This window comes from Oncorhynchus tshawytscha, linkage group LG33, assembly GCF_018296145.1.
Source record: "Oncorhynchus tshawytscha isolate Ot180627B linkage group LG33, Otsh_v2.0, whole genome shotgun sequence".
Taxonomy (NCBI): domain Eukaryota; kingdom Metazoa; phylum Chordata; class Actinopteri; order Salmoniformes; family Salmonidae; genus Oncorhynchus; species Oncorhynchus tshawytscha.
Window position 1 is genome coordinate 27,858,199 of NC_056461.1, and position 13,154 is coordinate 27,871,352.

General features: G+C 42.7%; 1 protein-coding gene across 4 annotated transcripts in view; it reads left to right on the plus strand.

The window, feature by feature from the left end:
* LOC112231060 (leucine-rich repeat transmembrane neuronal protein 4-like) overlaps positions 1 to 6,939 on the plus strand; it is a 134,496-nt gene extending 127,557 nt beyond the window's left edge. For all 4 annotated transcript variants that reach the window (XM_024397589.2, XM_024397588.2, XM_042311547.1 and 1 more), the window contains one exon: positions 1,199 to 6,939. In XM_024397589.2, the coding sequence (XP_024253357.1) occupies positions 1,199 to 1,501 (303 nt within the window). In that variant the 3' untranslated portion in view covers positions 1,502 to 6,939. The remainder of the gene's footprint in view (positions 1 to 1,198) is intronic.
* Positions 6,940 to 13,154: the final 6,215 nt, after the last annotated feature.

The following is a 13,154-nucleotide window of genomic DNA, read 5'->3' on the forward strand; positions in this document are numbered from 1 at the left end:
GTTACATATAGATTGTTCTTCTAGACATAGGGGTTATTTTGCTTGTGGCAAGTCTTCTGTCTGAACGACTGATCTTACTCCACTGACTGGGTCCATGAATTCTACTCTTGCATAGACCTTGAATCTCGGGTACCCAAAGTGGAGCCTTGTTTCGTTTTTGCTCTGTCAGCCAACAGACTATAGCCTATAGGAGGGCTGAATTGATGAGCCGTGCCCAGTTCCCATCATCCACCCAGACAGCACCCTTGTCGTTATTTATCTCTCCGTTTTCTTTCTTGGTCTCCTATTTGTTGTTTGTTTTTTTGTTTTTTCTTATCTTGAGCGCCATTGTAAGATCTGATTGTCTGTCAACCCTGTCAAGCACTTCATTCCCGACGACTGCCATCTCTCCCCACTTTTTTCTGGGCCCCTTTCAACCTTCGCTAATTGGTCTTTGTTAAGGCAATGAACTCAGGTAGTGAGTTGGGGAAAACGCCTGGAAGTCGCTCATCTGTTTGTTTGGAAAAGCGGTGTGTGTATGTGTGTGTGTGTGTGTGTGTGGGAGGGTGGGTGATTTAGTCTCATCGTGGTTGTCTAGACTCTATGGAACTCTGCTTAAGTTTACACTGATCCTCCCTTTATACTAGTAAATGGACACATTTATATACGTGCACGGCTGCACGCCTATTTGAACATGTGAATGAGCATGTTGTAGTGCATTGCGCAATTTGAGTGTGTATTATGAGTCACTGGCAAGTGGAGTTCACACTGTATGACCAGACAGGCGTACGCTCACGTTGGGTAGAAATATCTCTGTTGTCTTATTGCATACATATCCATGAACCTGGCACTGAGATGACAGCCCAGTGGTAATGGTTGGATTAGTGGGTACATTTTAACATCACATTTAGGCAGTTGATACACATTGCTGTTGTTTTTCTGACAAAATAATCACTGTTTGACAAAAACATTTGTTTTAATTGCAGATATTAGTTTAATTATTGATGATTATTTGTTCCCATCTGCTAGTTGGTATCTAGAGGGCTTATCAGAACAATCAACAGATTGAGATTGACATCTCTAATGTATATTTCTCTGTTTTTTTTCTCCCCCTCTCCCTCTCCCACCTACATATAAATTCCCTTAATTACTCACACATTCTCTCTCCCTCTGTCACTCTCATTCCCTGTCACCCTCCATCCCTCCCTGCTCGACACAGGTCCCGCACCAGATGGGCACGCTGGCGTATTACCGGTACGAGCAGCCTATCGTGGACTACTGCCAGGCCCATCAGCCCCTGCGGCTCAACATGGGTTATGAGGGTCCCCCGCAGGGCCTGGAGGAGCTGGGGCCACGTGAGAGAACCACCATACAGACTGTATCGCTGCCCTCTGTGCCCTCTGCTGCCACAGTGGGGGCCGGGCCCCGCTCACCGCCCTCTATCCTCAGAGCCCCGTCCCAGGTCCCCGGTGGCTCCTTCCCTCCCCAAGAGCGCACCACCACGCTCACCTTTGGACGCTAACAACTGGAGCGAGAGTCTGTCGTTTGAGGTGGGGGGGATGCCACAGATCCACCATGACTCTTGAATAGAGGGCAAGGGAGCAGGGGGGTTCTGTGGGGCCTTTTTCGGCACATTGGCATGGGATGGCCACAAGGGGGCAGAGGTAAAAAGAGGAGAACAAAAATGATACATTTAAAAACATGGCTAGAGGCCATTGGCAACTGGAATGTGACCATTATGAAGGCTGATGCATCCTGGGAGTTCTGCTATTATCTCTTTTTCTTTTTCCAAACACTTCAAAGTGGACCTGCTGCTCCCCTCCTCTTGGCTCCTGGGAAATAGAAACGTGATGCAACGTGCATGACACGTTAAAGCATCCATTTGGTTATAGCTCTGGCCAATGTGGCGACAATGCTGTATGGTGCCTGTTCCAAGGAATGGATCATGGCGGTTCTCTCATGTTGTGTTAGGAGTGAGAAAGGAATGTGCAATAAACTATGTGTCTGGAGGACAAGAAAAGAAAGAGAGCAACGTCATGAAACAAAATAATGTTTACCAGAACTCAAAGGCTCGCTCTTTTTCCCATTCAAATTGCCAGTCAAGGGTCATAATGCCATGGAAATCATTATTTCATTCAAATGAGTAAATTCTCAAAAAAGAAGAATGTTGTTGTGAGAGAACAAGTAGATTATTGTATTGTTTCCATACTGTGTTGTCAGTATGTTCAACTATGGAGGTCAAGGTCTGAGTTTTATTCATGTGCTCATGTCGTACCAAAGATGTATTATTTTTATGTACAATAATACCATTTGTTTTCTTTATACTTTTTGTTTCTGAAAACATAACTGGTACACATTAAATACATGCATTAGATGGTTTACCTTTTTATAAATGTACGTCTGCCATCTACATACGGTATGTACAACCAAACCACATAATAATCTACAGAGGCTGCCGAGTCCTGTGTCTGTAAATGGATGAGAGAGCCTACTCAGTTATCATTACAAAAATACAATTTTATGGAGTCCGATAGAAAATGTAGAAAGCATGTGCAATGGGGTGTCAAGATTTGGCAGCTGGCTCGTGTTGGCCCACCAGATTATACTATCTATGGTCTGACTAATTCATGAGATGTATATCTATTTCATTAAATACTTTTAAATGGAATTGCTGGATGTGAAGTGTTTGGGCAGAATTAAGGTATTTTACATGCTGATGCTTTGTAATGCTCAATTTGATCAAATTGGGCAAAGCAATGAACAAGGAGGTATGTAGGTCCTTCGAGGGCCGAACTAAAGGCCGAACTAACCATTTTATATATTTGATTTCTAAAAACAATGCTTGATTTTCTTGTAACTGGCCTGTCTGTGAGGTGAGCGGCAGGTATGCCGGTGGATTGGTGATGCACTGCTCCTGTGCTGCCCTCTCCTCTCTACTCCCTTAGAAACACAGCAGACAAAGAGCCCAGTGCCTCACGGGGGCTTGTTGGGCTGACTGACTGGCACGTTGGTGCGTCTTTGACATCCAGAAAAACTCATTGACTGTGGTGGACTACCACTTGGGATGGATATTGCCTGTTAATAATACAGCCCTTTGCCAGTAAGTGTGCCTGACTGTGTTTGAACTCCAACCAGATGAATGTGGACACTGTCTCTGTTACCCATGAGCACTATTGGACATCCTTTACCGTCAATTGATGGAGTTGAAGATGGACTGGATCCTTTGTTGTGGTGGCTTTTCAACGGAGATTCCCCACCCCTCACTCCCCATGTCCAAATCAATCAAACACACTGCGGTCCTTTTTTATCTGTCAAGTTCAACACCCTGAGGTCTGTATAATGGAGGAGGGAGCACATCAAGCCACCTATGTATATGACTCCCCATGAAGGAGAAAGCCTGAGAGGGCAAAGAGAAGGGAGGGCCAGGAGACTGCCGGCCGGGGGGGGGGTGTGCTTTTTTTGTATGTTTCTTGATCGGAAGCAAAAGTGTACATTTTTGAGATGATCAATGATGTCAAGCAATTCTATAAAAAGGACAAAATCCTTTGGGACTTATTTATCTTGTAAATAGAGAATCTTTAAAAAGGAAAAAGTTACGTATTTTGCTTCTTCTGAAACACAAACTGCTTGTGGCCAGAAGAGGAGCCTTATCCACGAGCCGGAGTGAGGGAGGGAGTCTGTCCAGAAGATGGCTTTGGGAGGGCGATGATGATGATTCCCACCATATCCTCTCCTCTCCTTGTTTTAATTCTAAATATTTTTCTACCTGCTCCCACCTCCCTCCAGCATGTCACTATTCCTGCAAACATTGTCCATCACTGAGGTTTTTACTAATGTCTTAAAGACACACCCCTACCAGAACCACACATGATAAGGAATTTGGTCGTAAAATCATTAAGATTTGAAGTGTCAAAGGTACAAAGGGATAGTATATTATTCAATTCTGGCCTGTAGTAGAGTATTTCAAATAAATCAAATGAATAGAATTTTATTGGTCACATGCACCCCCCCAAAAAAGTATTGTTCACATTACAGTGAAATGCTTACGAGCCTATTCCCAATAGTGAGGAATTTTAAAGTCAGACAAATATTTGCTAAATAAAAAAAGGAAATAGTAACACAATAAAAAGAATAATGAAGCTACAAGGACTACCAGTACCAAGTCAATGTGCAGGGGTACAAGGTAGTTGAGGTAATACAGTATGTACATGTGGGTAGGAGTAAAAGTGACTAGGCAATCAGGATATATAATAAACAGAGTAGCAGCTGTTCAGGCCGCTGTTACTATTATTATTATTTTTATCAACCCATGTTCTTGTGTATGACTCGTTTTCAGTATGAGATACAGTATGTTGAGATACAGTATGTTATTTCTACTAAAGCCGTGATAACTTAGTTTCATTGAATAATTGACCAACCCCCAAGCAAAAACACACCGATATTGCTCTGATAATTATATCATGATCTAGAAGAGTTTTGAGATACTGTATGCCCCACATATTACATACAAACTGTTGGTTTACTCGAAATGGTTTCTGACTACAGTGCTGGTTTTAGTTGACCTTGTAATAAATGTTGTGCCAATGTCTTCACAAATGGGACATCCCACTCTCAGTTCTAGCAATGTCTTGTCTTGCCTTGCTCTTTAAACCTCCCCTGCCCCCTGCCATCTCCTGGCCTGGATATCATGTCTGCCTTTGGTGACCCTTTTTTATAATGTTCTATTTCTGTCCGCATGCTGACGATTGGGCAAACCACGTCAAAATATAAGGGTGTGCACTGAACGAGAAACAGATAGTATAGAGCTAGACTATTTCCTGTCTGACATGCCCTAGAACCACAAGCATGTGTTTCCACACACACGCTGGCTACTTTGGTGTCTCTCAAGCAAGCTGTTCACTGACCCCTCTGTAGCCCATCCTCTCCAGAGTAGATGTCTCCCGCCCCATGGGCCCTCCAGTCTCCATGCTGTCTTTATGCACATTGCAGAAAGAGATGCTTGTGTTGGACGAGGCTATTACTCCAGAGAGAGGCTTCCCTTTTCTATTATGGTAACACATTTCCAGACTAATTATCATTATTTAGTTTCTTCATTAATATGTTTCCTTGAGCAGTAATCACTCAACAGCAGTCCAACAACGATCAAAACAATATGTAATTGGAAGTTTAAATGGAGTCATGGTGAACACAATTAAATTAGCAGCTAATAAGTCATTGGTTTACCATGATCTACATCCCTGATAAGGCCATTGGAATAAAGGGACCCTGCTGTCTTCCATGAACAAGTCTTTTGTCCCATTTTTATAATGTTGTACTGTACGGGGCTTTCAGCACAGAGGATTCATACAACTTGTGCAAGTTTAAGCTGAAATTCAGGAACGTCTGTGCTAGCCCAGAAACGCCGGCAGGCTTTGTTTTTTTCCTCGGCCTTGTTTGTTTTGGGATCTGTTCCCCCCTCTACCCCAATCCTCTGAGTTTGGGATCAAATCCCTTTTGGGAACAGATTTAGCTGAAGGGAGGGTGAATGAAGGTCTGAAGTATTGCAAGAAAGCCTTTCATATTTCCGTGTCTATGCTCAGAGGAATGGCTAAATGCAAATCTCTAGGGGAAAGAGAGATGAGGCAAGAGAGATGGGGGGGAAGAGAAATCGAGAAAATGGGAAACAAATAACAGAAATGAAGAAAAGGGGTAAGAACAAGAGAATTGCATTGTATTTGCTTAAAACAAAGGTTTTGCATCCCATGCACACCAAGGGATGCTATCCTAACACCTTGGTAGACATGTACAGTACCTCATTAACACATTGAATGGGGCACACAGACACCTGCATCCTCCTAAATCTCCCAAATCCTACTTCCACACCCTGGCTGTATGCAGTCTGATCACACCTAATGCACATGGCTGAGGATGCAGGAGGGTATAGTGAGTGAACACATCATCGTGAACTGCATCCCCCCCACAGGGTGTAACATCTGCTGCTGATGAATCGTGGCTTTTGTTGTCTAGGCTCTGTCACTGCTGGTGCACACCTAGTTTATGCTGTCTCAAACCTGGCCCTTACATCTCACCACGGCTCTGGACTCTGCAGCGCCTCACCTCCCTGCCATCAACACAACACATTTCTCCTTCCAGTTCACCTGAAGCCAACCGCAGAGATTCAATGACTATGTCATTACCTGATAAATACGTTTGACAAATTAATTCCCAGCCAGATGTGGCTTTGCGTCATCTTCTCTATTCCCTCCTGAACTGAGGCATTATACAGTTACAGTATAGGGCCTCTGTAGGGCCCAGAGCATGTGGAGACCTGAGGCATACAGGACAGTAGGAGAAGCTCTAACATCATTAGCTGGAGGTTTTTGCCCTTTGGCATGAGCAATGGTTACAAACCAGGGTCAAGACAATAGGGGTTCTAAGCATAACCATGAACCTCTGTCAGAGATATAAACTATTCTGGTCTAACAAAGCATGTTTAAACCACTAATTGGATTTATGTGAACAGAATAAGAAAAGGAACACTAATTTCATATAGAATCAATTTTGCTGCTAGAGGCGATGTAGAGATGTGAACAAGCAGTAAAACTGACAGAAAGCAATATTATCATATTCTTTAAGAATTCCTTATTTGATCCAAGCTTCTCCACATTCTCCCCTCCCACCAATACCACTTGTTCTTTCCCATGATATTTCCATGTGAATTTCTGCTTTTCCCTCATCTATCTCCTACTGACGGCATTGATTTCTGTGGGATGTAAATATGAGCTGCATTGTTTATTCTGTAGTTGGTTTGTTGTTGTTTTTGGTTTTAATTCTTATTTTCTGTGCTCAGACCTAAAGCGGTGTTGTGGAAACCTGGTCCAAACGCAAAATATGGCTTCTCTTTGAGTATATTATTGTCAGAAAATGTTTTGTAAAAATTTTGACGACGAAATCAAAAATAAAGAAATTTAAAGGTTAATATTTGTGATGCCATGTTCCTCTGTGTTGTTATTGTTGTGTAACTGCAAGTTGTTGTGTAACTCCAAATCATATAACCAACCACTGTCTCAATACCATGTTCTATACAGTAGAAGTCAGAGGTTTACATACACCTCAGGCAAATACATTTAAACTCAGTTTTTCACAATTCCTGACATAATTTTTTTTTTATCCATTATTTTACCAGGTAAGTTGACTGAGAACACATTCTCATTTACAGCAACAACCTGGGGAATAGTTGCAGGGGAGAGGAATGAGCCAATTGTAAACTGGGGATTCTTAGGTGACTATGATGGTTACAGGGCCAGATTGGGAATTTAGCCAGGCCACCAGGGTTAACACCCCTACTCTTACAATAAGTGCCATGGGATCTTCAATGACCTCAGAGAGTCAGGACACCTGTTTAATGTCCCATCTGAAAGACAGCACCATATCCAGGGCAGTGTCCCCAATCACTGCCCTGGGGCACTGGGATATTTTTTAGACCAGAGGAAAGAGTGCCTCCTACTGGCCCTCCAACACCACTTCCAGCAGCATCTGGTCTCCCATCGAGGGACTGACCAGGACCAACCCTGCTTAACTTCAGAAGCAAACCAGCAGTGGTATGCAGGGTGGTATGCCACTGGCTCATATGCTGCTGGCTCATTTAATCCTAGTAAAGGTTACCTGTCTTAGGTCAGTTAAGATCACCACTTTATTTTAAGAATGTGAAATGTCAGAATAATTAATAGAGAGAATGATTTATTTGAGCTTTCATCACATTCCCAGTGGGTCAGAAGTTTACATACACTCAATTAGTATTTTGTAGAGTTGTGTTTAAATTGTTTAAATTGGGTCAAGAGTTTCAGGTAGCCTTCCACAAGCTTCCCACAAGAAGTTGGGTGAATTTTGGCCCATTCCTCCTGACAGAGCTGGTGTAACTGAGTCAGGTTTGTAGGCCTCGTTGCTCCCACACGCTTTTTCAGTTCTGCCCACAAATCTTCAATCGGATTGAGCTCAGGGCTTTGTGATGGCCACTCCAATACCTTGACTTTGTAGTCCTTAAGCCATTTTGCCACAACTTTGGAAGTATGCTTGGGGTCATTGTCCATTTGGAAGACCCATTTGTGACCAAGCTTTAACTTTAAGCTTTAACTGATGTCTTGAGATGTTGCTTCAATATACCCACATAATTTTCCTGTCTCATGAGGCCATCTATTTTGTGAAGTGCACCAGTCCCTCCTTCAGCAAAGCACCCCCACAACATGATGCTGCCAACCCCGTGCTTCCTGGTTGGGATGGTGTTCTTTGGCTGGCAAGCCTTCCCCATCAGACCAGAGGACATTTCTCAAAAAAGTACGATCTTTGTCCCCATGTGCAGTTGCAAACCGTAGTCTGGCTTTTATATGGTGGTTTTGGAGCAGTGGCTTCTTCCTTGCTGAGCGGCCTTTCGGGTTATGTCAATATATGGACTAATTTTACTGTGGATATAGATACCTTTGTTTCCACCAGACTTGTGGAGGTCTACAATTTTTTTTCTCAGGTCTTGGCTGAGTTCTTTTGATTTTCCCATGATGCCAAGCGAAGAGGCACTGAGTTTGAAGGTAGGCGTTCATCCACAGCTACACCTCCAATGGACTCAAATGATGTCAATTAGCCTATCAGAAGCTTCTAAAGCCATGACATCATTTTCTGGATTTTTCCAATCTGTTTAAAGGCACAGTCAACTTAGTGTATGTAAACTTCTGACCCATTGGAATTGTGGAATTGTGGAATTATAAGTAAAGTAATCTGTCTGTAAACAATTGTTGGAAAAAGGACTTGAGTCATGCACAATGTAGATGTCCTAACCGACTTGCCAAAACTATTGTTTGTTAATTAACAAGAAATGTCTGGAGTGGTTGAAAAACAAGTTTTAATGACTCCAACCTAAGTGTATGTAAACTTCCAACTTCAACTGTTTCTCAGTCATAGTAAGTACATTTTTCTTCAATAAAAATGTGTCAGGACAAAGAACAGCTTTGACTAGGCTGAGGACAGCAAATAGCGTCAGTTCCAATACCCTGACAGTGCATTACTAAAACTAGACCCAGGCATAGGGTTCTATGAATCAAAGGCTGAACTGAAATATAACAATACCGCTCCAAGTATCATCTTATTAACCATTTATTTTACCCATTTAACCGTTACTTTTACACTTCCATTCTGACCTTGAAAACGTTGTGTGAAAAAAAATAAACACCTATGCAAGACAAACCTTGTGGTCATGTGATTAGCCAAATTCCAATGATCACAAGAATTCAATAGGAGTTTCACTTTTCCTTATCCCATGATTGACCAGGCCACTTTGCCCTAAAGAGTGGATATGGAAGCAGGTCCATGCCAGATCCCCCAAATACATGTCCTCAAAGATGGAACGCAGGCGGGAGAAGGCAAGATCAGGTGGGACCAATCTAGCCAATGAGAGGGCAGATATGCATGTGAACAAGAAGCTCTGAACTCTGATATAAAGATGAGGGGTGTTGTCGTCAACTGCCTGAATTCTATGGCGAAAGTTTTTGAAATTCATCGACCTCATGAATATGCATAGCCCATCTTGAATTGCAACAGGAACAATTCTGATATAAAGTGTTTCATCTCAATGTTTCTGGGATGTTACATGCATCACTCGTAATAACCTAAGACTCACGTATCGAAATAGCAATTCATGTTCATCTTGATTAAATGAAATACTCTCATTGCCCCCCATACAAAAACTGTTCACCTAATTATTAAGGATCTGCTTAATGTGGACATATATGGCTCTCGATTCACCTCCCTCTCTCTGGTATGGTTCAGTTCATTCTACAACTCAGTTCCCAGCAAGCAGGGAATGTCCTAAGGACATTTGATAACATTCCCATTAGGTCCCTTTAAGGGTTTCAGCAAGAAGTTATCCCAGTCTAGGAACATTAAAACATGATGTTAACCTCAGAACCATAAGAGGACACTCAGGACAGGTCCCGGTTTGGTCGCAGCATAACATTATAATAAGATATTTTGATGTCCATTAAGGAACGTTTCCAGTTGGTTCTGATAGAACGTTATCAATGGACATTCAATGACCACAGTTTTCTGTAAGTTACCAGGACATCACTGAGGACCATATCAGAACCATGTCAGGATCTTTGTAGGACGTTCTCAGATTTTTTATGTTACTAGTCATTATCCCAAGGGAACGTCTTTGCAAACAACAATGTGTCTTTAGGAAGTCCCCGACACGTCACAAATTGGTTGCCTAAAGTGGACAAACATATAATAGTTATTCTTGAGTATTTTTAATGGAGCTGAGATTTACTTTGAAGTGCAAAGTGTAGGAATACAAGACATTGACACAGACATTGAAGATCGGAAGAGGTTGTGACTTGAAATCCCAGGTGAGGACATGTAATAATTACTGTATGAATAAGTAACAATGATTACACAATGTAATCATGTACAGTATGTCAAAGTGTGCCAAATATGTACTTTTAAAAAGCACTGTGTGTGTGCATGTGTGTTTTTGTGTGTCTGTCTAACTAACATTGCCAAAAGACAAAGAGCTGTGAAAGGATCAGTGGTTCACCAATCAGGGCCTTGGCAACAGTAACAAGGGGTGATGTGTAATGAAACTAGGCTGTGTGTGTCCTGGTAGATAGTAATTATTTAGGATTAAACTATTTCATTATGACCATCAGGTGTCGACCATCAGGTGTTGTCCCTGGAACAATCCGGGTACCAGACAAAAACCTTCAGGTGGACCGTGACACAACTTCCCAAGACTGTCCTAAAAACATCCTACGGGACGCCACAAGACAAACCGGGAACTACACAAAAAACCTCCAAGGGACCATGAAACAACGTCCCAAGAATGACCTACAAAATGTTCTGGGGGACATCCAATACTTCCAGTGCTGCTTCTGGATTCACTTCCTCATATACATCAGACCAAAATTTTAAAAAATGACATCTTCAAACAAAGAGTGCTGAGAACCTTTGTATGATCTCTTAGAAGCAACCTTTGGGACTTTGGCTTTTCTTGTTATTGCCACAATGTTAAACTAGTCACTCATTTATGTAATCCCTTCTGTAATCCCTTGAGCCACAATATACTGTCAGAGAGGGACACGGTCCTGCTTGAGAGGCCTGTCAGTTCATATGCACACATCAACATATCAGCATGTTGGAGGAATATGACAGCACCGTTTACAGTGTAGCTTGCAGTGGCTGTCATGGCACGAGGCATGACATCTTTTGCCTCTCAATCCAATGATCTTACCCTGAGAGATGTTAAAATGCTTTAAATATGGAGTAATTGCATGGTTAATACGTCATTCACAAGAGGGCTGATGTATTTTTTTGTCACATTAAAGCTATTCAGGCATTATCAATAGAATGACAACATAACCACCAAAACAGGTGTTAATAACATTGGCAGCACTTTCAAACAACTTTTAACAGCCTATGTGAATGTATATCCCAGTAAATGCATCTATAATGCACTGCCTAGAATCTGATATACACTACATTACCAAAAGTATGTGGACAAATTAGTGGACTCCGGTAATTTCAACCACAGCCGTAGCTGACAGGTGTATATAATCGTGCACACAGCCATGTAATCTCAAAAGACAAACATTGGCAGTAGAATGGCATTGCTGAAGAGCTCAATGACTTTTAACGTGGCACCGTCATAAGATACTACCTTTCTAACAAGTCAGTTCGTAAAATTTCTGTCCTGCTAGAGCTGCCCCGGTCCACTGTAGGTGCTGTTATTGTGAAGTGGAAAGGTCTAGGAGCAACAACCGCTCAGTCGTGAAGTGGTAGGCCACACAAGCTCACAGAACGGGACTGCTGAGTGCTGAAGTTAGTAGCGCACACAAGCTTAAGATCACCATGCGCAATGGCAAGCATCGGCTGGTGGGGTGTAAAGCTTGCCGTCATTGGACTCTGGAGCAGTGGAAACATGTTGTCTGGAGTGATGATTCACACTTCACCATCTGGCAGTCCAACAGACAAATCTGGGTTGGGAGGATGCCAGGAGAACGCTACCTGCCCCAATGCATAATGCCAACTGTAAAGTTTGGAAGAGGAGGAATAATGGTCTGGGGCTGTTTTTCATGGTTAAGGCTAGGCCCCTTAGTTCCAGTGAAGGGAAATCTTAATGCTACACCATACAATGACATTTTAGATAATTATGTGCTTCCAACATTGTGGCAACAGTTTGGGGAAGGCCCTTTCCTGTTTCATCATGACAATGCCCCCGTGCACAAAGCGAGGTTCATACAGAAATGGTTAATTGAGATCGGTGTGGAAGAATTTGACTGGCCTGCAAAAAGCCCTGACCTTAACCCCTTCAAACACCTTTTGATTAGTTGGAACGGAGTGGCATTAAAAGTTTGCCAGGCCTAATTGCCCAACGTCAGTGCCCGACCTCACTAATGCTCCTGTGGCTGAATGGAAGCCAGTCCCCGCAGCAATGTTCCAACAGTATGAAATGGTCCACCCACACAGTCAGTGTGGTGAAGAAGGCACATCTTGGCACCTAAGACCCTGACAAACTTTTACAAATGCACAATTGAGAGCATTCTGTATCAACGTCTGGTAAGGCACCTGCACCGCCCGTAACCGCAGGGCTCCCCAGAGGGTGGTGCGGTCCAGCCAACGCATCACCGGGGGCACACTGCCTGCCCTCCAGGACACCTACAGCACCTGATATCACAGGAAGGTTAAAAAGATCATCAAGGACATCGACCAGCCGAGCCAAGCCCTGTTCACACCGATATCCTCCAGAAGGTGAGGTCAATACAGGTGCATCAAAGCTAGGAACAAAAGACTGAAAACAGCTTCTATCTCAAGGCTCAAGACTGTTAAATAGTCATCACTAGCCGGCTACCACACTGTTACTCAACCCTGTACATAGAGATGGAATCACTGGTCACTAATGGAACACAAGTAACTTTAATAATGTTTGCATAATGCTTTACTCATTTCATTTGTGTATGTACTGTATTTTAGTCAATGCCACTCCGACATTGCTCGTCCTAATATTTATATATTTCTTAATTCCATTATTTTACTTGTAGATTTGTGGGTATTGCTGTGGAGCTAGGAACACAAGCATTTCGCTACACCCGCAATAACATCTGCTAATATGGGTATGTGAACAAATACATTTTCAGTTGACTTGATCTAGTGGA